The sequence below is a fragment of the Pelmatolapia mariae genome, linkage group LG15, assembly GCF_036321145.2.
Source record: "Pelmatolapia mariae isolate MD_Pm_ZW linkage group LG15, Pm_UMD_F_2, whole genome shotgun sequence".
Lineage (NCBI taxonomy): Eukaryota > Metazoa > Chordata > Actinopteri > Cichliformes > Cichlidae > Pelmatolapia > Pelmatolapia mariae.
The window spans coordinates 41,250,582-41,277,821 of record NC_086240.1 but is presented as its reverse complement, the minus strand read 5'-3'; the positions used below and the strand labels follow the sequence as shown (position 1 = coordinate 41,277,821).

Here is a 27,240-nt window from a genome sequence, read left to right as displayed (position 1 = left end):
CCGAGATTGGGTACATAGCCCCAAGTGCGATAGGAGAAGGATCGTTGAGTGCGAGAGGAACTGACCTGAAAGATAGCTTGAAACCTGGATCCCCCGTAGCCGGTTACCAAGATTACGTGAAGTACCCTCAGAAGGTCTGCTAGATGATGTTAATGCAGCACTACGGATGATACCTACAACCACGATTACCGACACTAACAAGCTGATCTACACTACGGCAGCAGTGATCAGTGAGATGCTTGGCTACAAGTTGAACAGCCACAAGGGGCAATACCCTCCATGGAGAAGGAGGCTAGAGGGCAAGATCAAAGTAGCACGAAGGGAGGTTAGCCAACTAACGGAGTTGCAGAAAGGCGCGGCAAAGAAGGTGCATAAGAAATACAGCAAGCTGTCCATACCTGAGGCCTTGGAAACTGCCAAGCAAAGACTCACAGCCTTGGCCAGCCACTTGAGGAGGTACACCAGAGAGATAGAAGGCAAGAGAATAAACCAGCTGTTCTCCACAGAACCAGCAAAGGTGTACTCTCAGTGGCAAGGGAACAATAAGAGAACAGCACCACCAAGGCTGGAGACGGAGCAATACTGGAAGAGCATATGGGAGAAGGACGCAACCCATAACGGCAATGCTCAGTGGCTTGTGGATCTGAGGGCAGACCATAGCGACCTCCCTGAACAGGGTCCAGTAACCATCACAGTGGCAGATATCCAAGAAAGGGTCTCCAGTATGAAGAGTTGGACAGCACGTCCAGCACCAGGGCCCGACCATGTCGGGCCCTGGTGCTGTCCAGCACGTCCAGCTGGACAGCACCAGCTGGACGTGCTGTCCTGGTGCTGTCCAGCACGTCCAGCTGGACAGCACCAGCTGGACGTGCTGTCCTGGTGCTGGACAGCACGTCCAGCACCAGGGCCCGACCATGTCGGGTTAGTTACACCAGGGCCCGACCATGTCGGGCCCTGGTGCTGTCCAACTCTTCATACTGGAGACCCTTTCTTGGATATCTGCCACTGTGATGGTTACTGGACCCTGTTCAGGGAGGTCGCTATGGTCTGCCCTCAGATCCACAAGCCACTGAGCATTGCCGTTATGGGTTGCGTCCTTCTCCCATATGCTCTTCCAGTATTGCTCCGTCTCCAGCCTTGGTGGTGCTGTTCTCTTATTGTTCCCTTGCCACTGAGAGTACACCTTTGCTGGTTCTGTGGAGAACAGCTGGTTTATTCTCTTGCCTTCTATCTCTCTGGTGTACCTCCTCAAGTGGCTGGCCAAGGCTGTGAGTCTTTGCTTGGCAGTTTCCAAGGCCTCAGGTATGGACAGCTTGCTGTATTTCTTATGCACCTTCTTTGCCGCGCCTTTCTGCAACTCCGTTAGTTGGCTAACCTCCCTTCGTGCTACTTTGATCTTGCCCTCTAGCCTCCTTCTCCATGGAGGGTATTGCCCCTTGTGGCTGTTCAACTTGTAGCCAAGCATCTCACTGATCACTGCTGCCGTAGTGTAGATCAGCTTGTTAGTGTCGGTAATCGTGGTTGTAGGTATCATCCGTAGTGCTGGATTAACATCATCTAGCAGACCTTCTGAGGGTACTTCACGTAATCTTGGTAACCGGCTACGGGGGATCCAGGTTTCAAGCTATCTTTCAGGTCAGTTCCTCTCGCACTCAACGATCCTTCTCCTATCGCACTTGGGGCTATGTACCCAATCTCGGGTGGGGGTGATGATATCTCCCCCCTGTCCTGGCGTCCTGTCATTGTGGATGTTGGGTATCGAAGAATCCATAGGTCCCTCATCCTATTCATGTAACCCCTTCCGCCAGGGTTACTTGTGTAGTAGCATTCCAACAACGCCCTGTTTTCATCTCTTGCCCACCGATGCCTTCTTGTTCCAGTAGCCCACTTGTCGTCAGGGTGCCCTGGTTCCTCAACACCTGACGCGGACCTTGTTGATCCGGGCGACGTCCGAGCCGGCATGCCTTCATATTTATCTGTCTCGCTCATGTCTGTGGTAGGCTCGCTTAGCATAGGGGGTCTAGCCTTAGGACCCTTACTGGATACAGACGCCCCAGGCAGGAATCGAACTTGCGATCCTCTGCTCCAAAGGCGTGTAGTCTAACCACTACGATATATATATATATATATATATATATATATATATATATATATATATATATATATATATATATATATATATATATATATATATATATATATATATATATATATATATATATATATATATATACACACACACACACACACATATATAAAACGTCTAACAAAACTGTGAGACAAAATGCATAAAGGGAACGAGTAGTGTTTGAATCACTTTTGTTAACTGTGTTTAATCACTCTGTAACTAGGAACACTAGTGTAGACTCACCTCTCCTCAGCGGGGCCTCTAGGCGACTGAGGAGGACATCACAACTACAGGAAGTGACCTCATGAGAAGTCAACGGTCACACAAACAAAATAAAAGCTCCCAAAACACAAATACAGAAAATAAATACATACACATGTACATAAACAATACTGACAACCCAAAATAACACTAGAGGATGGATATTTGGTGAAATATAAATAATTTTTTAAAACACCCGTTACACTAGCAAGTTCATAAACCTGGTGCTGAACTGAGAGAAGGCACAAAAACAGTTTGAATAAGAGTAACCATTTATTCACCAAATCAGTGTATCACGTAAAGAATCACAGCAATGACAACAATAACCTCTTGAGCTGAAGCTTCTCCAGGTTTGCTCAACATATTTCAGAAAAAAATGTGGGGACCATGAACATGCAGACTAATCTGTGCGAGGGAGGAGGAAGGTAGTGACGTGGAATTTTCAAACCATATCGTTGTATCCTTCCGCACTGAGAAGTAAAGTTTCCCCTTACTTAGTTTTTTTCAAGTTAAGACAACTCAAATAAACTGAGTTGATCAGTTTTTTGTTGAGTAAAAACTACTGGTATCTTACTTAAACTGAGTTCTAATAACAAATTGATAAAAACTGAGTTCAGTCTAATTAATACATTTAATTAAACACAATATTAGATGTTAAAGTGTAAACCTGTGCAAAAACATAACCCTCTCCTAAAGTTCAAACATTGCCTCGTTTTTGTGGAAAAATGTTGGGAAGGTGGGGTTATTAGAATGGGCCATCCATAAGAAAAAAATACTAGAATGTAGTATTATATTTATATAAACTGTATAAACTTTCATAGCAATCATTATATAAGCCCCAAATTCAGATCATTTAGGACACTCACTGAAAAAAAAACCACATATTTATTCACATACAGTGGAACCCCGACTTACGAAATTAATTCGTTCCCGAGGGTCTTTCGCAAGTCGAAGATTTTCGTAAGTCTAAGCACCCATCGTGCCTTTTGAGTGAACGATAGGCTAGGCTAATTGCTAACTGCAACAACAATACGTCGTTTAAGTGGAACAGCGAAGCGCAAGTACGAAAGCCAAGGGGGTTGTCACGTGATTCGGAAGGCATTGTGGGGATTGTAGGCATTCTGTGCTCAGCCAATCAGAGCCAGCGGATTTCGTTACACAGGTATTTTGCCGTAACACGGGCAGAAATATTGCCGTTAAGTGCCTTCGTAAGTTGAATTTTTCGTTAAATGGGGTATTCGTAAGTCGGGGTTCCACTGTATATAAATTCCTCACTCGCCCTGCGGGGTGGACTTTATCCTTCAAGCTCAAGTTCTCTACCACAGGCCTGAGAACTTGAAGGTCCTGCTCAGTTTTCTGTTCCTAGTACTGTGCTCGCCTGGACAGAGATCTTGGATGGTATTGCTGGATCTGCTGGAGCCAGATGTTTTAGCAATTTGAAGATCTTTATTAGTGTATGCTCAAATATGGGACTACTTTTTATACTCTTACCAATTATTGGCAGTTTTTTAATGTATCTGTTGCAAATTCATTTTGATGCGAAGAAAGACCAGTGAATCTTTAATAGTTTTTAGGTAGTCTGGTCCAAACATTGTCTCACTTTTCAATATGACCAACATGCCCCCCCCCCCAACAACTCACACACACAAACAGCCTGAAAGTGGGTACATGAGCCATTTTTCAAAATTGGTCAAAATTTAAACCATACACTTTCTATTCAAATCAGAGATGGCCAAATAAAAAAATGTCCTAAAAACTGATTAATTTGAAAAGGGATGACTGCAGGCGTTTTCACTGACATTTTTAAAATCTCTTGTTTATTCCTTCAGAGGCCCTCCAGAAGTGTCAAACTAAATTCAAGTCAAAACTTAAAATGAAGCTCCAGTGTGTGTTTGAGGGGATTGCTATAGCAGGAAACAAAGCTCTTCTGAATGACATCTACACAGAGCTCTACATCACAGAGGGAGTGACAGCAGAGGTCAATGATGAACATGAGGTCAGACAGATTGAAACAGCATCCAGGAAACCAGACAAACCAGAAAAGACAATCAGACTAAAAGACATCTTTAAAGACTTATCTGGACGAGATGAACAGATCAAAAGAGTGCTGACAATGGGAGTGGCTGGCATTGGGAAAACAGTCTTAACACAGAAATATACCCTCGACTGGGCTGAAGACCAAACCAACCAGGACATCCAACTCATATTTCTATTCACTTTCAGAGAGCTGAATGTGCTGAAAGAAAGAAAGTTCAGCTTGGTGGAACTTATTCATCACTTCTTTACTGAAACCAAAGAAGCAGGAATCTGCAGCTTTGAATACTTCCAGGTTGTGTTCATCTTTGATGGTCTGGATGAATATCGATTTCCTCTGGACTTCAACAACACTGAGAGTGTGACTGATGTTACAAAGCCCACCTCAGTGGATGTGATACTGACAAATCTTATCCGGGGGAACCTGCTTCCCTCTGCTCAGCTCTGGATAACCACACGACCTGCAGCAGCCAATCAGATCCCACCTGAATGTACCGGGATGGTGACAGAGATCAGAGGGTTTACTGACCCACAGAAGGAGGAGTACTTTAGAAAGAGATTCAGAGATGAGGAGAAGGTCAGCAGGATCATCTTTCACATCAAGACATCACGAAGCCTCCACATCATGTGTCACATCCCAATCTTCTGCTGGATCACTGCTACAGTTCTGGAGGATGTGCTGAAAACCAGAAAGATAGGAGGGCTTCCCAAGACCCTGACTGAGATGTACATCCACTTTCTGGTGGTTCAGGCCAAACGAAAGAACATAAAGTATGATGGAGGAGTTGAGACAGATGCACACTGGAGTCCAGAGAGCAGGAAGATGATTGAGTCTCTGGGAAAACTGGCTTTTGAACAGCTGGAGAAAGACCACCTGATCTTCTATGAGTCAGACCTGATAGAGTGTGACATCGATATCAGAGCAGCCTCAGTCTACTCAGGAGTGTTCACACAGATCTTTAAAGAAAAGAGTGGGCTGAACCAGGACAAGGTGTTCTGCTTTGTCCATTTAAGCGTTCAGGAGTTTCTGGCTGCTTATCATGTGCATCGCACCTTCATCAATTCTGGACTTAATCTTCTTGAAGAACAGCAAACAACTTACCAGCAGTCTAAACCAACAGAGTCCAGAGATGAAACCTTTTACCAGAGAGCTGTGGACAAAGCCTTACAGAGTCCAAATGGACGCCTGGACTTGTTCCTCCGCTTCCTCCTGGGTCTTTCACTGGAGACCAATCAAAATACCCTACGAGGCCTGCTGACCAAGACAGGAAGTAGCCCACAGAGCAATAAGGAAACACTCCAGTATATCAAGGAGAAGCTCAGTAAGAATCTGTCTGCAGAGAAAAGCATCAATCTGTTCCACTGTCTGAATGAACTGAATGATCGTTCTCTAGTGGAGGAGATCCAACTGTCCCTGAGATCAGAGCGTCTGTCCACAGACAAACTGTCTCCTGCTCAGTGGTCAGCTCTGGCCTTCATCTTACTGTCATCAGAAGAAGATCTGGAGGTGTTTGACCTGAAGAAATATTCTGCTTCAGAGGAGGCTCTTATGAGGCTGCTGCCAGTGGTCAAAGCCTCCAACAAAGCTCTGTAAGTAAACACAATTGATAGCTACATTTATTGTTACCTGTGGGGAAATTTAAGTGGAAGCCACCTGACATTCATACACACCACATAAAACGCACAACATGGCTTGAGGAAAAAAATAAAATTTTGGCCTGTTTGTTGTGAAAAAAAGGGGGCAATAGCACAATTCAAATTGTAATATTTAAAAGGAGGCAAGTGGATCCTTCATACCACTCACAATAGTATTTGCACTGACAGTTATGTTATTGATTTTACCTGGAATAGTTATATGGTTTCTGTGTTAGTGTTATTTTTATATTATATTTGCACTATCCTACTGTATAATACAGTATCCTACAATTCTTATTGTATGTTATTGCAAATCTTTATTTCTCTGTTCATCTGTTTCTCTTGCTGCATTGAGCATGTTTATGATAAAAGAATTTTCCTCGCAATAAATAAAGTTCTTATCTTATCTTATCTTATTCTTTATCCTTGCTTTACTCCTTTATAAAGACCTACTCCTATGGTCCTTATAAATATAATATATAAATGCTTTCTAAATTTGGCAGTGCAGTTCCTAGCAGCTCACTAGCTATTGTTACTGTATTTCTTTTTGCCTTTGTCTGAGTCTCAGAGACATTTCAAAATCAAGAAATGATACAAAAAAAAACTAAGACTCTTTCAATAAAAGTCACAATAAAACACAAAATAATTTTAAATCCACCTTGAAGGACAAAAGTTTCTTTAAAAAATACATTTTTTGTTGTTTTGCCTTGTTGCACCAGCATTATTTCAGTTCAATTTTCAATTCAGTTTTATCTGTAAAGCACCAAATCACAACAGCAGATTGCCTCAAGGCACTTCATATTGTAAGGCAAAGCCCCTGCAGTAATATAGTCTCCACGCAACATTCTAGAGGCATGTCAACCACGACTGCCCTAGACATCCAGCCAGGAACACAGGGCAAACCTCATCCACCCCAGGTGCCCTGCCACCAATTACTTTTTTTTTTTTTAACTGCCAGCAGTGCTCCACCTGCAAGGTACACAGGTGCAGGTAGAGTCTCCCTTTAAGTCGTCTGATGGTTTGCCAGAATCTCTTCGAGGCAGTCCGAAAGTCTTTCAATGGCCCCTCTGAACTCCTCCCACAAAGGAATGTTTGCTTCATCCACTGCCTGAGTCACATTACATTTGTCCTGTCTGTACCTATCGAGTGCCTCCGAAGTCCCACAACCTAACCAAGCCCAATAGGAGAGCTACTTAAGCATGATGGTTCCCTTCACCTGTGGAATCCACCATGTTGTTAGGGGGTTACCACCATGATACGCACCAACCAACTTGCAGCCACAGCTCAGTGCAGCAGCTTCAGCAATGGAGGTGCTGAACATGGTCCATTTGGACTCAATGTCCCCAATCTCCCTAAGAATGCTGTTGAAGCTCAGCCAGAGTTGGGAGTTGAAGATCTCATGGCCGGGGTGTCTGCTGGACATTTCCAGCGCACCTTTACTTTACTATACACTTAGGTGGCCCAGGTCTGCTCTGAATCCTGTCCCACCACCTGATCTAACTCACCAGGTGATGGTCAGTTGACAGCTCAGCATCTCTTTTCACCTAAGTTTCCAGAACACATGGCCGCAGATCTGATGATATGATTACAAAATCAATCCTCGACATGCAGCATAGGGTGTCCTGGTGCCACGTGCACTTATGGACACCCTTATCTCCAAACATTGTGTGTGTTATGGTCCAGTAACAGAATACGGCTCTGGTTCAGATTTGGAAGGCCATTCTTCCCAATCACACAGCTTCAGGTCTCACTGCCATTGCCCACATAAGCAATGAAGTCTCCCAGTAGGACAAAAGAGTCCTCAGGTGGAGCATCTCCCAGCAAAGTGTTGGGGATGAGTTGTTGAAAACATGGGGCAAACAGTCCATTTAATTTTATGTGACTTGTATTCAGTCACACGCTGAATTAGCTCTTCATTCATAAAGGTGACCTGGGGTGATGCCTTCCTTCTAATGGTTCTACTACTGACTTTTCCATGGTCTTTTTATTGTTGAGAGCAAGATTTCTCTCACACCACTTAATAAAATATTCAAGAACTGCTCCTCTTCCTCTTCATATAAGACCTTCACTAAAGCTATATCATCTGCATACTTAACCTGTTAAAGTGTTTTATCTTTGTTCTAGAGTTAACTTTCATGGTATTTATTTAACCATGAGTTGTTTTATTAGTCTAATCTATATTTAACATTAAATGTGATTTATGTGATTACAAATATCTTTCAATTTTTTCTCAGACTGAGTGGCTGTAACCTCTCAGAGAAAAGCTGTGAAGATTTGTGCCCAATTCTCAGCTACCAGTCCTCTAGTCTGAGAGAGCTGGATCTGAGTAACAATGATCTGGGGAATTCAGGAGTGAAACTTCTGTCTGCTCAATTGGCAAGTCCACACTGTAAACTGGAAATTCTCAGGTAAAGATTCACTTTCCCACTAATAAAGATTTAAGTTCAAGTTCAAATTTATTTATATAGCATTTTTTTAAAAACAACAAGTGTTGACCAAAGTATTGTACAATAAAATGGACAAAACAGAAGACATAAAAGAAAAATAGAATAATGTTTTAGAATTTAAAATCAGAATCATGTCACTGGATAAACAGCTGTCTTGTGTAGAATTAAGTTACCTTTCATAAATATACAGTCCTCTATTCTACCACCTTAAAGCATGTTAATGTTAGTCTTGCATGTACTAGAAAGTATATTTCAACATTCAACCCAAAATAGCTACTTTTAGTACCATTGATGTTAAGTTAGACTCTTTTTCTCCAATTGATCTTTCTGAGTTAACTTCAATAATTACTTCCTCCAAACCATCAACGTGTCTTTTAGACCCCATTCCTACAAAACTGCTCAAAGAAGTCCTGCCATTAATTAATGCTTCAATCTTAAATATGATCAACCTATCTCTAATAATCAGCTATGTACCACAGGCCTTCAAGCTGGCTGTAGTTAAACCTTTACTTAAAAAGCATCTCTAGACCCAGCTGTCTTAGCTAATTATAGGCCAATCTCCAACCTTCCTTTCATATCAAACATCCTTGAAAGAGTAGTTGTCAAACAGCTAACAGATCATCTGCAGAGGAATGGCTTATTTGAAGAGTTTCAGTCAGGTTTCAGAGCTCATCACAGCACAGAAACAGCTTTAGTGAAGGTTACAAATGATCTAGCAACTAGCAACTGCCACAACTAGCTAAACGTAAGCTAAAGTGGCAGTTTTTCGTTGTCGACGCTGTCACCGGTACGAGATTTCGGAATGGCACCACTTACCTCAACATCCAGTTGTGAAAGCTGCGTCAACCTGAGCCAAAAAGTGATCGAGCTGGAACAAAGGATATCCACGCTATACCAAATCCAGGGGGCTGAACGCGATCTTGACACGATCCTCCTTGGCAAAGCTCAAACCACCGCTACTAGCGCTGAGCTAGCCGACACAGTGCACCACCCAGCTGTTGTGTCCCAAGATCCCGCCAACAGTCAACCCAGGCTCCAAACTTGTGTCGCTGGTGTTTCTGCCACGGACGAGAACTGCTGGTTTCAACTAGGGGCCAGACCCAAGGCTCTGGTCAGCTCCACTCCACTCCAACCAGCGCCATGGGCCATGGTTGGGACGCGCGGTGGCTGCAGAGGGGCCAGGAGGATCCGTCTCTCGCACCCTCACCCCTCCGGTGCGGTAGTGCTGGAGAATAAATTCAGTATCCTGGATCCTGTGGACTTTCCTCCTCTGGCCGCTAGCCCTCGCCATCCCGCTGTGTCGCTGAGGTCTGCACCATCTCCACCACTACGTCCCCGGAGCTGTGGCGGGCAGCCCGGCGCTGTGGCGCAAACTCGCCGCGGAGAACTGTTCTTCACCCCGGCTCCTCGGAGAAGAGGACCCACGGCGCGGCTACCTGGGAGTCACTCACGCGGTCCGGCTGGTGCATCTCCATTTGAACACCCCCGGTGCCGCGGCGTGGGCGTCTCAGATGGCCAGCAGTCCCCGGTGGCATCTCCTCTCTCCACGCTGGTCCTCGGGGATTCCATCGTCAGGAACGTGCGGATGAGGGGCGCTCACGCTGTCGTTCCCGGGAGCCACCGTTGTCGACATAGTGGACAGAATTCCCAACATCCTGGCGTCCCACCCACAGGCCAACCGGCTCATCATCCACATCGGCACCAATGACATCCCCAAACAGCAATCTGAGCTGCTGAAGCTGGACTTCCTCCAACTCTTCAGCCTCCTTGGTCAGTTGCAGGTGAGTGCTTTTATCTCCGGGCCCACCCCCACCTGCGGCAGAGGGATAGGCCGTTTCAGCCGGCTGCTCAGCCTTAACACCTGGCTTTCCTTCGCCTGTGTCTCCCACGGTGTAGGTTTTATTAACAATTTTGATGCCTTCTGGGAGAGGAGACATCTTTTTGGGGCAGACGGACTCCACCTCAATGCCTGGGGACGCCGTTTGCTGTCCGCCAATTTGGTATTTGGCATACAGCACTCCCGCACACGGCCCTGTCATTACCCCAAACCGACACTACCCGCTGATCTGTCCTCCACTGACTGATGTCCCCCTGGTCCCAGCTCCTACATTTGTTCCACTTTTAACAGTAATACACAAAACTCTGGACTCGGACCTCTCTCTCCCACAGTCAACACAATACCCGTCATAATCACAAACAGAGAGCAACAGAATTATCATAAATCCAGCAACTCCAAAAACATTAATAACCTCCGGCCTCTTCAAAAATGTCAACATCCATTGAACTCTACTGTCAAAAATCCACCAGTCTCAATCAGTATGGCACTTTTAAATGTCCGCTCTCTGTTGAATAAGTCTTTTATTATTAATGATTTAATTTTAGATAATAAACTTGATTGTTTATTTTTAACTGAAACATGGCTGGGTTCGGATGCACCAGTTGTTCTCACTGAGGCCTCGCCACCAAATTTTAATTTCTCTTTTTCTATTAGAAGTGGTAAGAGAGGTGGTGGGACTGCATCTTTAACCAATAACACACTCACCACCAAACAAATTTTATTTGATCATTTTACCACTTTCGAATTCCACGCTATTGTTTTTAGCAGCCCTCCAGTTTTATCTGTCACAGTTTATAGACCACCTAAAGACAGTGCTGCTTTTATCAAGGAATTCTCAGAATTTTTAACAAACATACACTCAAAATATAACATGATAATTCTAACCGGTGATTTTAACCTGCACATAGATAATCCTTCTGACCCTGCATCAAAAGAATTCTTAAACATTCTTCATTGTATGGATTTTACCCAGCACGTCACGCAGCCGACTCACAACAGAGGACACACTCTGGACCTGGTCATCACCCATGGGCTGTCCACCAGTGTGTCCTCTGTTGTTGACTTGGCTGTCTCTGACCACTACTGTGTGTTTTTTAACATCACCGGTTTTATTCAGCGGGAGACCTCGGTGCGAACTGTGAGGAGGCGCTATCTAACCTCTGAAGTGGCTGCAAATTTTACCAGGGTTTTAGACGAATGCCCCCCTGTGATTTTACCTGCACCCTGTGATTTTATTTTTAATCATTTTAACCTCAAACTGAAGAAAAGCCTTGACTCCGTTGCTCCACTCACCACCAAAAAGATTAACGTAAAACGTGTATCACCCTGGAGAAACGAAGAAGTCAAAACACTCAAAAGAAATTGCAGGGCAGCAGAAAGGAGATGGAGGAAAAATAAAAATGAAATCAACTATCAAATACTTTGCGAGCAACTTAAAATGTACAATAATACACTAAGGAATTCAAGAAATTCATACTTCACCAAAATAATCAGTAATAACAAAAATAATCCCAAGGTCCTCTTCTCCACCATAGATCATTTATTTAACCCTGATTTTAACAGCTCCCAAAGACTCCCACAGACTCACTCTGTGAGCAGTTTGCAGACCACTTCAGGGGAAAAATCAACACCACCAGATGTGATATTTTATCTTCTCATGATATGGTTTTAAACACATCTGAGGGCTCGACTGTACCTGAGGAGACACTGGACAGCTTTGTCCTGGTTAATGCTGAGAACCTTAAGAAAGTTTTCTCCACAGTGAGACCCACCACATGTCTTTTAGATCCAATCCCCTCTTCACTTTTTAAAACACTTTATGGATTTTTTGAAGCTGAGCTTTTATACATGATGAATTGCTCTCTTCAGTTGAGTGTCTTCCCTGCTGCCTTTAAAACGGCGGTGGTGAGGCCCCTTCTGAAGAAGAGCAATTTGGATTGTAATGATTTTAATAACTACAGACCTGTATCCAACTTACCATTTTTAAGTAAAATTTTAGAAAAACTTGTTTTTACTCAGATTAATGATTTTCTGAATGATAGACAGATCCTAGAGATATTTCAGTCTGGATTTCGGGTGAACCACAGCACAGAGACCGCTCTCCTAAAGGTTTTAAATGATCTTAGATGTAACTGGGATGCCCAGAAGCTCTCAGTCCTGGTGCTACTGGATCTAAGCGCAGCCTTTGATACAGTAGACCACGCTATACTTTTAAACAGACTGAAACACATGGTGGGCCTCTCTGGTGCTGTACACAACTGGTTCACTTCCTATCTCTCAGACAGAACTTTTATGGTGAGTATGGATACATGCTCCTCTAAGATCCATAAAATGACATGTGGTGTGCCCCAAGGGTCGGTTTTAGGCCCTGTACTTTTTAATTTGTATATGCTCCCTCTTGGCGGCGTCATCAGGAGGCATGGAGTGAACTTCCACAGTTACGCTGATGATACTCAGCTGTATATCTCCGTGTCTCCTGATGACACCAGACCAATGGATGCCCTTTTTAACTGTATTCTAGATATAAAATCTTGGATGGCAGAAAACGTTTTACAGCTTAACCAGGACAAAACTGAAGTTTTAATCATCGGTCCTGAGGCTCAGAGAGAGAAACTCTTGTCTAAATTACAGGCATTTTCACTATGCCCTTCACTGCAAGTGAAAAACCTGGGTGTTATTTTTGACTCTGAGCTTGGTTTTATCCCACATATTAAACATGTAACCAAAATTGGATTTTATCATCTAAAAAATATAGCCAGAGTCCGCCCTATTCTCTCTCGGGCCAACACGGAGATGCTGATGCATGCTTTTATTACCAGTCGCATTGATTATTGTAATGCCCTGCTCTCTGGTCTCCCCAAAAAGAATATTTCACCTTTGCAACTTTTGCAAAACTCTGCAGCTCGTGTGCTGACGAAGACCAGAGGGCGGGCCCACATTACACCGGTTTTACAATCGCTGTATTGGCTCCCCGTGTGTTTCAGGATCGATTTTAAAGTTCTTTTATTGGTTTTTAAATGTCTTAATGATCTTGGGCCTTCTTATCTTTCAGATCTGCTTTTACCATATGAACCCTCGCGGACCCTGAGGTCCTCTGGTACTGGCCTTTTGATTGTCCCTAAAGTCAGGACACATACTCACGGAGAGGCAGCTTTTCAGTGGTATGGTCCTCGACTGTGGAACAGCCTGCCGGAGGAGCTCAGGGCCGCAGAGAACGTTCATGTTTTTAAAAACAGGCTCAAGACCCACCTTTTTAATTTAGCTTTTAACTAACGTTTATTTATTTTATGCTTATTTATTCTATCCTGTTATTCTATTTATATTATTAATTTAGTTTTACCTAATATTTATTGATTGTATTCTTATTCATTTTTTATCTTCTTACTCTGTTTATACTTATATTTATACTGTATCCCACTCTTATTTATTTTATCTTTTTATCCTGTTTATATTCTTATTAGGTCATATCTCCAGTGTTTCCTCAGAGGGGGCTCTCTGCACCGGGGCTGTGATCGACCGTGGCTGCTGGGGCTCTGTGGACCCTCTCAGCCTGGCTGGGGGGCTTCTTTGCCTTCCTCCTGCTGTGTGCCCAGCCTGGAGGCTGCGGTCTGTGACTGGCTCCCGGTGCAGACGGCTCCCTGTGATAGTGTTTCCTCACTTGGCTAATGCGTACCCAGCCCAATTTTACTCTTTAAGTGTGTGTGTGTGTGTGTGTGGGGGGGGGGTGTGTGTGTATCCATGACCGTTTCTGTTAATGAGAGTCTGGGGAATGAGTGGGAGGGTGGGGTGGGGTGGGATGGGCTGCTTTTAACCATGTAAAGCACTTTGTGCTACAGTTTTTTTTTGTATGAAAAGTGCTTTATAAATAAAGATTGATTGATTGATTGATCTTCTTATGGTGTCTGACAGTGGACTCATCTCTGTGCTTGTCCTGCTAGACCTCAGTGCAGCGTTTGATACTGTCAACCATAATATCCTATTAGAGCGATTAGAGCACGCTGTAGGTATTACAGGTACTGCACTGCAGTGGTTTGTATCATATCTATCTAATAGAGTCCAATTTGTACATGTAAATGGAGAGTCCTCTTCACCCACTAAGGTCAATTATGGAGTTCCACAGGGTTCAGTGCTAGGACCAATTCTGTTTACATTATACATGCTTCCCTTAGGCAGCATCATTAGAAGACATAGCATAAATTTTCACTGCTATGCAGATGACACGCAGCTCTATCTATCCATGAAGCCAGGTAACACACACCAATTAGTTAAACTGCAGGAATGTCTTAAAGACATAAAGACCTGGATGGCCACTAACTTTCTGCTTCTTAATTCAGATAAAACTGAGATTATTGTACTCGGCCCTGAAAATCTTAGAAATATGGTATCTAACCAGATTCTTACTCTGGATGGCATTACCTTGGCCTCCAGTAATGCTGTGAGGAACCTTGGAGTCATTTTGGACCAGGACATGTCCTTCAATGCACATATTAAACTAATATGTAAGACTGCTTTCTTCAATTTGCGCAACATCTCTAAAATTAGAAATATCCTGTCTCAGAGTGATGCTGAAAAACTAGTTCATGCCTTCATTACTTCCAGGCTGGACTACTGTAGTTCTTTATTATCAGGATGTCCTAAAAAGTCCTGACAGGGACTAGAAAGAGAGAGCATATTTCTCCTGTATTGGCTTCCCTTCATTGGCTTCCTGTTAAATCCAGATTTCAAAATCCTGCTCCTCACTTACAAGGTCTTAAATAATCAGGCCCCATCTTATCTTAATGACCTTGTAGTACCATATCACCCTATTAGAGCACTTCGCTCTCACACTGCAGGCTTACTTGTTGTTCCTAGAGTATTTAAAAGTAGAATGGGAGGCAGAGCCTTCAGTTTTCAGGCCCCTCTTCTGTGGAACCAGCTTCCAGTTTGGATTCAGGAGACAGACACTATCTCTACTTTCAAGATTAGGTTTCAAACTTTCCTTTTTGCTAAAGCATATAGTTAGGGCTGGACCAGGTGACCCTGAATCCTCCCTTAGTTATGCTGCAATAGGCGTAGGCTGCCAGGGATTCCCATGATGCATTGAGTTTTTCCTTTCCAGTCACCTTTCTCACTCACTATGTGTTAATAGACCTCTCTGCATCAAATCATATCTGTCTCTCTCTGTCTCTCTTCCACAGCATGTCTTTATCCTGTTTTCCTTCTCTCACCCCAACCAATCACAGCAGATGGCCCCGCCCCTCCCTGAGCCTGGTTCTGCCGGAGGTTTCTTCCTGTTAAAAGGGAGTTTTTCCTTCCCACTGTCGCCAAAGTGCTTGCTCATAGGGGGTCATATGATTGTTGGGTTTTTCTCTGTATGTATTATTGTGCGATCTACTGTACAATATAAAGTACCTTGAGGCGACTTCTGTTGTGATTTGGCGCTATATAAATAAAATTGAATTGAATTGAATTGAATTGAATAACACACAGATGTTTTTTAAACATAGCTGTATCCCTGCAACTCTGGTTTGGCTCTTCACTTTTAATGGTCTGTTTCGCTAATTTACCAAAATATTGATGTGTGTGTGGACAAGGCCTTATTCATAGCTGCTGATACAGTCCTGAAGGACACATTTCATGGCTTCTAACTTTACCTCTGAGAATTTCACCTGGAAGTCAAGCCAGATTCTCTCTATAATCATTGTTTTAAAGATACAGTTACTTTCACAAGTTCTTGAACTATTGCACACATTTTTTCTTCTTAGATTTTGGTTCTGTACAGCACAAGATACTGAACACAAGTTGCTCTCTGATGTGTTGGAGTTTGAGTTTGTGCACTTATTTTTTCCTAAGCACTTAACTGTAGGAAAAAGTCATTGTAGGAATAGGTGTGAATGGGCGAATGAGACAAGCTGTACAAAGTACTTTGAGTGGTCCAGAAGAGTACTAAATGCTATATAAGAACCAGTCCATTTACCAGTGTGCACTCCCTGGTAAAATGGATCTTATGCGTCTCTTAAGGTCCACCCAACATAATGTGACATACTGCTGTGTTTTTTTATTCACTGAAACATACCTTACTGAGAACTGTCTCCCAGGCCCAACAATATGTTTTAAAAGCCAGCAATTTATAAAAAACAGTATTAAAAATACACAGAAATCATCACAGCCTACAACACTAATTACCAATTATGTAACACCATCTGCCTCAACTAGTCCTATAGAACCAGAGGCAGTGGTCAGTCAAATCCTGCCAGAGGCCATCAGTCCCAGCACGAGCTAAGACCAGGACCCAGGCACATGAGAACCACCTGAAATCTATTAGGGCCCCAGCAACCCACACTCCGCCAACATGGCTAAGTAAGTAAGTAAGTAAGCAAACTTTATTTATTAAGCGCTTTTCACAGACAAACAGTCACACAGCGCTGTACACAAATATTAAAATAGACAATAAAATCAATAGACATTATACACAACGTAAAAGATCAAATGTAAATAGTGTAAAAAATATAAAATATGTAGATCAACAAAAGGCTTGTTTGAACAGAAAAGTTTTTAACTGTTTTTTAAAAGAATCCACAGAGTCAAGCAAACGTAATTGTAGTGGTAAACTGTTCCACAGCCTTGGTGCAACAGACTGAAAGGCTCTGTCCCCTTTTGTCTTCAGTCGTGTACGGGGAACAACTAAGAGACTCTGAGTGTGTGAGCGGAGATGACGAGCAGCAGAGTATTTTATAAGAAGCTTGGATAAATAATCTGGGGCCATTTAGTTCTCTGTATGTTAAAACAAGAATTTTAAAGCAAATTCTAAACTCTATTGGGAGCCAATGTAAAGAATATAAGATGGGAGTGATGTGAACACGTTTGGTAGAACGAGTTAGTAGTCTGGCTGCTGCGTTTTGTATCGCCTGGAGGCGGGAGAGAGATGATTTATCCAAGCTAGTAAACAGGGCATTACAGTAATCTAAGCGTGATGACACAAATGCATGAATGAGTTTTTCCAGTTCAGCTGAAGAGACCATATGTCGCAGTTTAGATATGTTTCTTAAATGATAGAAACAGGAATGAGACAAAGATTTTACATGAGAGTCAAGGCCCAGAGAAGAGTCAAATATTACTCCAAGATTCCGAATATTTGACTTGACAGATGGACAGAAAGAGGCAAGAACCTGACTAATTTTAGAGTGTAGCTCAGGAGGAGCTATGATCATGGTCTCGGTCTTGTTAGTGTTTAGAACGAGGTAGTTGCTTGAAAGCCAATCAGAAACCTGGGTTAAGCACTGGACTAGGGTGGACAGCCTATCCAGCTGATGAGGCTTAAAGGACATATGGAGCTGAATGTCATCAGCATAAAAATGATAAGACAGGTCGCTAAAAGATTGAATGATACCAGCTAAAGGAAGCATATAAAAAGAAAATAGTAATGGACCTAAAACTGAGCCCTGTGGGACCCCACAGGTCAGGGCAGCAATGTCAGAGGTGAACCTGTCAGTCCTAACAGAAAAGGTCCTGTCTGATAAATATGAAGAAAACCAGTCTAGGGCAGAGCCAGATACACCAGCTAAAACCTTGAGCCTGTTAAGTAGGATTTTGTGGTCGATGGTGTCAAAGGCTGCACTAAGATCAAGCAAAATGATCACAGAACAGTTCCCTGCGTCAGATGCCATTAACAGATCATTATAGACTTTTAAGAGAGCAGTCTCTGTAGAGTGCTGCTTTTGAAAGCCAGACTGAAAAGGGTCAAGAATGTGTAATTTACATAACAGAGACCTGAACTGATTTTCAACAATTTTTTCAAGTAATTTACTTAAAAATGGCAATTTTGAAATAGGTCGGTAATTACTAGCAGAGCTAGGATCAAGATTCTGTTTTTTTAACAGAGGAGTTACCTCAGCATGTTACCTTCTCTCACAATAACTGCAGGTACCTGGCTAACTACAGGATCATCAAGGGTGTGGATCCTGTGGGTCTCCAATTCACTGAGCCTGGCCTCCAGAGATATACATAATTACTTACAGATGAATAAAGTATCATGATTCTGTTTCTGAGCTATAAACGCTAGCTAAATGTTTAAAACACTGGAGAGGGCTCTAGAGTGCGACCAATTTGGTCGTAAATGCGATCAAATTTTTCAATGGTGCGACTAAAAAAAATCCTAGGTCGCACCGGTGCGACAAACTGTTCAAGTAAAGAATAAAAAAGTCTCCACAACTCTGAAAGTCTCCGTGTGGTTAATGAGAAACATCAGAATCAGAATACTTTATTAATCCCGAAGGAAATTATGGGTTACAGCAGGCAGCACGCTAATGGCGCATGCGCACTTACAAAGGAACCTTCTGACCAAACTTTACACAAACAACACATTGGGAAGACATGTCAGAGAGGTAGGCTGATAGGAAAAGACAACGAAAATACATAACATGAGGTGAGAGGAGGAAAAAAAACCTCCACTCAGACTGAGCTGCTAATGGGAGAACAGTTTGATAACAGAAAAAAACACCTCAGCACAAAAAGCACATGACTATCAATACACCATAGAAACACAAGGCAAGCAACAGGGGCGGGTAAAGGGTGAGAGAGAGCCGGTGTAGACAGCGCATCTGGTCCTGCAGCATGTCTGCGCTGGCCATCTTCCCCGGGAGGGGACAAGCATCGAAGGTGTTTGGAAAGGGAGGGGGGATGAGTGTGTATCAGTGTATGTGTGTGTGTGTGTCCAGAGTTCAGCTGAGACAGTGTCCTTCGCCCTGCCAGGCTAAGTAAACAGTCTTCCAGCCAACCCAGGTGGCCTTGCATAGGGGAGGAACAGTCTAAGCACAGTCTGTTATCAGGGTGTTTTTGTTCAGCTCCAGCCTTGAGATCACAGCTGGCGCCGAAGTGGTAGCCGCATGAAATGATGGTGGTTTTTACTTTAGTGCGAGCAACTCATGTGAATTTCAAAGCTGTTCTAACAGTCCGACACTGGTCTCTCAATCTCCCGTTGGAGAGCCGTGAGCTTCTCCATGATCTTATCCATCTTGCGCTCAAAGAGCAGATTCTGAGAACTCACGACCCCCGTGATCTTCTCCAAGATGTTATCCATTTTTCGCTCAGCGGTCTTATTCTGAGTGTTCACGGCAGCCTCAAGCTTCTCCAAGATCTTATCCGTGCTGCGTTCAATGAGTGCATTTTGAGAACTCACGACTCGTCCCATTGTTTCAATCACAGCGGGCAGCCTTGTGGGGTTTTGAACAGCCGATTCCGCTTTCTTTAATTTTTGATAAGCCAGGGCCAAGCCAGCTCCGATCAGCAAGAACCCTGTTATCATGGTTCCGAATAGGTAGATATCTTCAATGTCCTCAATCAACAGTCCCGCCAGGCACACGACCCTCAAGTTATGCCACCCGTCCATCGTGTATCCAGCAGGGAAAGTACCTCCAGGACACTCAGGCTCACCCGAGCCCAGGCTTCTCGTTGAGAAGAGGGTGTCAATTGCATTCAGGGACCAGTTGATCAAATCCATAATTCCTCTTTTAGGTTTTAGAGAACAGACTGTGAGAGAGTGTTCCAGGGAAAGAATAAAAAAAATAGACGAGACTAGACAAGGACACAAGAAGATAAGCAGGGAAGATAAGGGAAGGGAGAGGAGAAAAGCATGTAATAATTACACTATGAAATAAGATGTTATCTAAACATTTATAATTAAATGGGCTACATGGTTTAACTTGCCAAAAAAACCCACCATTGTGTGTTGTTATAGGAACAGCAAGTGATACAATACTGCAATGACAACTAAGGCCAAGTTGGCCAAAAAGAAAATAAAAAACAACTCAAGGAGCCAAACAAAACAATAAGCTCCATAACCATTAAACAAAGACTCTGATATAATAAGAACAACAACAGCAACCAAAGATGGAGGTCAAAATGCAGGTTACTTAAATGAATAATGTAAGAACACAGACACATAATGAAACCAAGAATAAAAAACACAAACAACAGAATAAACATATAGTTATCATGGTCTGCATGGCAGACCGTGGGGAAGTGGGGATGGAGGACCCAAACACAGGACGATGAACAGTGCGCTTTATTTACAGTGGAGTAAATAACAACAACACAATTAATCCCTGTGAGCTCCGTCGACTCCCGTGTCGTGTCTTCACCCAAAATGTCATGCTCTCCACTCCCGTGTCTCCGCACTCCCCATGCTCGCTGTCCTCCTGTGCTCCACTCTCCTCCTGGAGAAAAGACAACAGAGGCAGCCGTAAGAACACTTACTCCAGCAGGCATACACTATCTGCACGTCACTATACTACACACACTAACTTGGAGTCTAAACTTAACAATCCCGTGTCGAGGAGCGCTCAGCCACACTGTTAAGTAGCTCCCCGACGAGCCTTGATCAGCTCCAGGTGTGGGACGAGCTTCAGGTGTGGCCAGCCACCCAGCAGGTCTGAAGGTGGCTGCCTCAGCTGCACCCACACCCACGCACACACACACGCACACACACACCTGCTAATAAACACAAGCATAGACACAGGAACAGCAGCACAGTGCAGAAACAAACAAATATCATATAAAAAGAGGCATACCCACATAGCAAAATTGGTATGGCCCGGATCTGGCCCACACAATGTGCTTAAACATGACCAGATGTCAGCCTTATGTGTACCTCCATCAAGCCATGTAATAACAACATGTGCCGGAACATAATAGCACAAAAGTAACATGACAAAACTCTGTTCAGACAGCGAATGGACTGATTCTTTTATAGCGCTTTTCTACTCTCCCAAATTACTCAAAGTCCTCTATACAACATGCCATGTTCACCCAATCAAACCCTTTTTCTTAAATGAGTGACTCCTAACCACATTCACACTCTTGACATGCAAACTGGCCGAGCCAGGGATTGAACCACTAACCTTCCAATCAGTAGGTGACCTAGCTACCTCCTGAGCTACAGCCACCCTTTGGGAAACATGAGTAAACCCTCACTAGGTTTTGGATAAAGTGTACACTCACAAACCTGTCAAATCTGCATTTGAAACGTTGGCTACTGTAGCAGTATAGTATTGCAACCAATGTTCCCTCTAAGCTGCGCACGTGCGCAATTGCGCACTGCTGGCACGGTCTCTGCGCACAGAAAATCTGCGTTGCGCACAAAAAAATCTAACCTGAACTGAAATTAAAATTAATACTTTAACAATTCTGTTTTGCAGTGTTAGTCAGTAAGTGACTGGCTGCTCCCGTATGGGATTAGAACGATGCCACCTTATCCCAGAGTCCAGCCAATGATGCGATTCACACTCGTATATACGCAGCTAATCAACGTGGTTGACAGGCTATGACAGCGCCCTTATGTGCCGACACCGGTGTTTTAGCTAGCAAAGCGGTGTGGCTGATGTGGAGTGAAGCCACGTTAATGACAACGTGTACAACCATTGGAGATGTGAGCAGGACAGACGGAACAACTGACGGAAAAAGTGTGGACTTTATACCAGTTTTTAAATTGAGTTGATAGGCCACGTAAAACCAGAGTTATGATAAAAATATCTGCAATGTTTGGTTTTCTTCCTGAATACTATCGTTGTTTATATTTACTGCGGGAAGAAACGGTAAAAACAGCGTTTTATAAGAAAAAAGGCTCGAAATCACTCTCTGCCTGTGAGCAAAAACAAACCCTATCCCCCTCTCCCTTTCCTATTCGTCCAAAAAAGTACCATTTCCACCAATCAAAAAAATGATATGGCAACATGGCATTTAGTTGTTTAGGAAGGGGGAAGTTTTAGGAGTGACGGCGTGTTTTGAGATGTGAGAGATTTTCGACGTTTAGTGCAAATCTTGTGTAGTTAGTGTGTAGTTAGTGTGTAGTGTAGTCAATAGTTTTGTTGTGTGTGTCAGAACAATGAGGCGACTGCTGAATGTTACAGGTGTTACAGGAGTGATACATCTCCTGTTGTCAGGCCTGCAGGAATCAGGCTGTTGTTCTCCTTTATCTCATAGTGGACAGAAATTATTTTTTGGAGTGGCACAAATAATTTGTGTGGCATCAAATTTGATGCAGAACAGCTGATTGTTCTGTAAATAGTTTGAAATGTTTATTTAAAAATGCCTCGGCTGCATTTAAAAAAAATAGCTGCAAAAAACGTTGTTGTTTGCCAAACTGAGTTACTTTTTTGAAGAAGTAACTATATAATTAATTGTCCAACATTGGTCATTATATACTATATTTTGCAGACAGAGAGTTACAGGACTCTCTCCTAGACCACAGACTCACACTCATAATAAGTCAGAGCTTTATATAAAAAAAAAAAAGTTGTGTTTTCGAAATTGGAGTTCAAGTTATTTTTACTTCCAATAGTGTTAACGTACTACACAGGTCAACGACTAGATTTTTTTTTTTTCATTTTCATTGTAAGTGGGCTAAAGCAGTTAATTAAAAGTAGTCTAACATAAATGTAAATGCTGTAATTTGATTATTTTAATAAACCATGTAACTTGGATGGATTAGATGCCGGCGTGACCACAGTGCACACGTCTGCTGTTGCTCACAGCGGTCCAAGGGACCGCTCAGGGAGTTTGTGTGTTCGCTCAGACACGTGAAAAATTAGAGGGAACATTGATTGCAACATAGCATTTGGGTCTTCTAACTAAAATAGGAAAATAGGAACATAAACAGTGCCATCATTGCCAGACCAGGCGCACATCTGGTTGACATACACTTTGCCATGACACCAGTCAGTCAGAAGTGCCAGCTTGATGCCAGATCCAGGCCAGACCTGTTTTCTATGGGCCTGGGCCACATACACCAAACCACAATCTAGCCCGATATGACATGCCATCACATAGACAGTGCCATCTATGCCAGGCCTGGCCCATATCTGGATGACATACGTCCTATCATGCCAGAAGTCAACCAGCAGTGCTGGCTTGATACCAGATCCGGGCCAGACGTGCTTGCTATGTGGGTAACTGCTCATGGACCCTGGGTCGCTCAGACCCAAGTTACTGACAATAGTGTAGTCTGTTCAAAGCACACCGAGGAAATTCAAACATCCGGTTTCTGGGCCAACTCCTACAGTTTATCCAGTGGAACACCAAGGCATTCCCTGCCCAACTGACCGATGTAATCTCTCCAGCGTGCCCTGGGTCAGCCCTGTGGCTTCCTTCTGCTACATTTCACTGTGTGTTATACTTGTATAACTATGCATGTGACAAATAAAGAACCTTGAACCTTGCTAGGACATGCTTGGAACACCTCACCCAAGAGGGATCCTTGTCAATTGCCCAAACCACCTCAATTGTCTTCTTTCAATGTGAAGGAATAGTGGCTTAACTCAGATTCTCTCTAAAATGACTGAACTCCTAAGGGAGAGGCCAGCCACCCTCCAGAGAAAGCTCATACTGCTGCTTGTACCTGCAATCTCCGTTTCTTTAGCTCTTGCCCATTTTTGCACTCTGGTTACAAAACATATTGTCTAACCAGATACAAGCACTGCATGGCATTACCTTGGCCTGTGGTAGTACTGTGAGGAATCTTTGTCATTTTTGACCAACATATGTCCTTCAATGTGCATATTAAACAAATATGTGGGACTGCTTTCTGGCATTTGAACAATATCTCTAAAATTACAAACATTCCGTCATGTCTGAGCTTTTTTGCGTAGACTCAATATGCAGACAAAGTCCAAGTTCAGTGTGTTTATTTACGGTAAATTTGTCAACAATGAACAACAATTGGGATTTCTGATTCGTTGTTGAAATGGAAAGTTGAAGCCATCTGATCCTCAACATCCCAGTACAAAAGACACCAGTCAAAAATTTATTATGTTTTTGGTCTTTTTTTTTTTTTTTTGTCTGCAGTCTGTCAGGCTGTCTGATCGAAGAGGAAGGCTGTACTCCTCTGGTAACAGCTCTCACCTTCAACCCCTCCCATCTTAGAGAGCTGGACCTGAGCTACAATCATCCAGGAAAGTCAGAAATAAAGCTGTTAATGGCTGGACGGAAATATCCAACCTGGAGACTGAACACTCTCAGGTAGGGAGAAAATGTACAACAGAGGCAGAAGAGAAATGTCTAATATTCTCCAATAAAAGCCAAATAAAGGAGAAAAAATAAGCTTTTCCCTACTTCTATGAAATAGTTGCTACTGTTACAGCTGATGGGCAACAGGAGCCGTGCAATGTAAGCTAGACCATGGAGTTTAACAGCTGCTGACGTTTGGACTTTTCAGCCTCCTTTTTCAGCCTACAGGGTCTATGTAGGCCAGGTCTTTTGAATGATGCAACCTCTGAATTTAGACACACCTTATGTGTGCATGTTGAAAGAGACTGTGCTAGTCTGACTACCTCCTCCTTTCAGGGTGGAGCCTGCTGGAGTCCAGTGGTTGAGACCAGGTCTGAAGAAGTGTAAGTGTGTTTTTAATGAGATTCATGAAAACAAAGCGGCACACATTCAACCATCTTCAAACTGTCCCATCACTCATTCACATCTCTGATGTCAGGAGTCATCATCAAAGTGTCAATCAATGAACAGATGATGGATCAATAACTGCAGTTGGATTGTGTTTGTTCTCTCCATCAGATTCCTGTCAACTCAAAATCGACACAAACACAGTGAACACAAACCTCAAACTGTCCAACAAAAACAGAAAGGTGACATGTGTGGAGGAGGTTCAGTCATATCCTGATCATCCAGACAGGTTTGATCGATATCCTCAACTGCTGTGTAGTAATGGTCTGACTGGTCGCTGTTACTGGGAGGTTGAGTGGAGTGGAGACTTTCATATGTCACTGAGTTACAGAAGCATTAGCAGAAAAGGAGGGAGTAAGGACTGTGAGTTTGGATGCAATGATTGGTCCTGGAGCCTAAACTGCTCTGATGGTGGTCCTTTTTCTGTCTGGCACAATAACCGAGAAACATCCATCTTCTCCTCCTCCTCCTCCTCCTCCTCTGTCTCTAACAGAGTAGCAGTGTATGTGGACTGTCCTGCAGGCACTCTGTCCTTCTACAGAGTCTCCTCTGACACTCTGTACCACCTCCACACCTTCAACACCACATTCACTGAAACTCTTTATCCTGGGTTTACAGTCTGTCGAGGTTCCTCAGTGTCCCTGTGCTGAGTTGAGTGTAAAGTGTCCTCCTGTTAGAGAAACACTCTGACTGTTGAACAGATAGTTCAGTCTGTACTAGAGATGGACCGATCCGATATTAGGTATTGGTATCGGTCCGATACTGACCTAAATTACTGGATCGGATATCGGCCAGAAATAAAAAATGTAATCCGATCCATTAAATATCAAAAAAGCACCTTACAAAACTTGCGACACGGAGTAACTTGCCTCATAACCGTAGCGCGTCGGAGCAGTGTGGTCACGTGATAGAGCGGCTGTGTGTATTTGTAGCCTCGCTAGCAAACCAGCATTTCATCTCCGAGGAAGTGATCCCAGAGAGAAGTAAAGCAAGTGTGTAAGTTCATCTCTGAATGTTTGTAAAGCGTTCCCATGTTAAGCTTAACAACCGATATATGGAGTGACTGCCTCTCTCTCTCTCTCCCTCTCCTGCCGCTACTTCATGAAACTGCTTAATGATCAGCTGATCAGCTTTTCTGTCGGGAGTCCGTCTCTCTTCTTTGTTTTTGGCCCACTTTGCACCAGAAAGAGGAAACCAGCGGCTGAACAACAGCAGCACGTTTAACCTTGATAAGCTGTTGTTAGAATTTATTTAATATTACTTTCTACACAAGGATCCTTTTCTACTTCGCTGACGGCTGGTAACTGTGCAGGGGCGGATCTAGCAAAGTTTAGCCAGGGGGGCCGATAGGGCATAAACAGGGAAAAGGGGGCACAAAGACATACTTTTCTTTCTTATTCTCATTTAAAATGTCTAGCTTTTAATAAATAATTATCTGAATCTTACACCCAAAGTTTTAATCTGATGTAAAATGTATAGAAGTCCATTACTGTATATAGTAACTGTTAAGTCTAATATACCCTAGTAAGCTATACTACTTTTTTCTTTGGGAAAGAACCATCTGTGAATTCTGAAATTCTGTTGAAGAAAGATGTTGAATCTATTTAATTATTCTTGAAAAATAATTTATTTCTGTGCATTTTTTTTCACACTGCATCAAATTAAAGTTGATTACGTCGATTAAGCATCATGAGGTGGAGAGTGGGGGGTGGTTCCCTATTTCTTTTTTTGCTGGGAGTTTGCAACCCTATTAGTTAGGTTGCTTAATATTTCTGTTAAGTACTCTTTAAAATACCACAATAGGAAGGATGGAGTAGGTTTAAGTTTATTAGATTGATCAGTATTGCTGAACTATGAAATATTTTGGGCGCAGTGTATTTTTTACATACAGGTATAACAGAATAGCTTTAGTGTTGTTTATTTAAACTTGAGTATGAACTTATACAAAATGCAGCAAGATATTAAAAAACAGTTTTATTGATTAAAAAACACACTATATCGGATTCATATCGGTATCGGCAGATATCCAAATTTATGATATCGGTATCGGTATCGGACATAAAAAAGTGGTATCGTGCCATCTCTAGTCTGTACATGTCTGTCTCTTTCACTCAGAAAACACATTTTCAGATTCATGGATTCAATCAGTTGATGTTTTAAACTGTTCTAAATTATTCAGAAGTACCAAGGGCTCGAGAAGATGTGGACGGTGAAGGTTCAAGGGGTAATCGAAGCACTCAGTGCAGTGATTCTCACAGTCTAAGCTTGCAAGATGCCCTGAGCAGTAGGAGCCATTGTAGCTTAACTTAAACATACTGAAGCGTCTTCATTAAACAAAAAAAAGAAATAAGGTGAAATTATGTGGTGAATATCTCAGAGTTCCTCAAACAAGTGTAAACACCATAAAACAAAGTGACCATCATATTAAACTAACAATGAAGGAAAATGTTTCTGAGTTTAGAATTTCTTTA

The 27,240-nt window shown here is 42.9% G+C and overlaps 2 protein-coding genes across 2 annotated transcripts in view; one reads left to right on the top strand and one right to left on the bottom strand.

Moving 5' to 3' along the window:
- Positions 1–27,240, bottom strand: part of LOC134642666 (NLR family CARD domain-containing protein 3-like) — a 199,206-nt gene that overhangs the window by 82,199 nt on the left and 89,767 nt on the right. The gene's annotated exons all lie outside the window — the stretch shown is intronic.
- Positions 765–25,419, top strand: LOC135933813 (NLR family CARD domain-containing protein 3-like). The gene is made up of 6 exons (XM_065472008.1): positions 765–921; positions 4,219–6,013; positions 8,293–8,466; positions 24,161–24,334; positions 24,659–24,705; positions 24,881–25,419. Exons 1-6 carry the CDS (start codon positions 765–767, stop codon positions 25,417–25,419), a joined length of 2,886 nt encoding a protein of 961 aa, XP_065328080.1.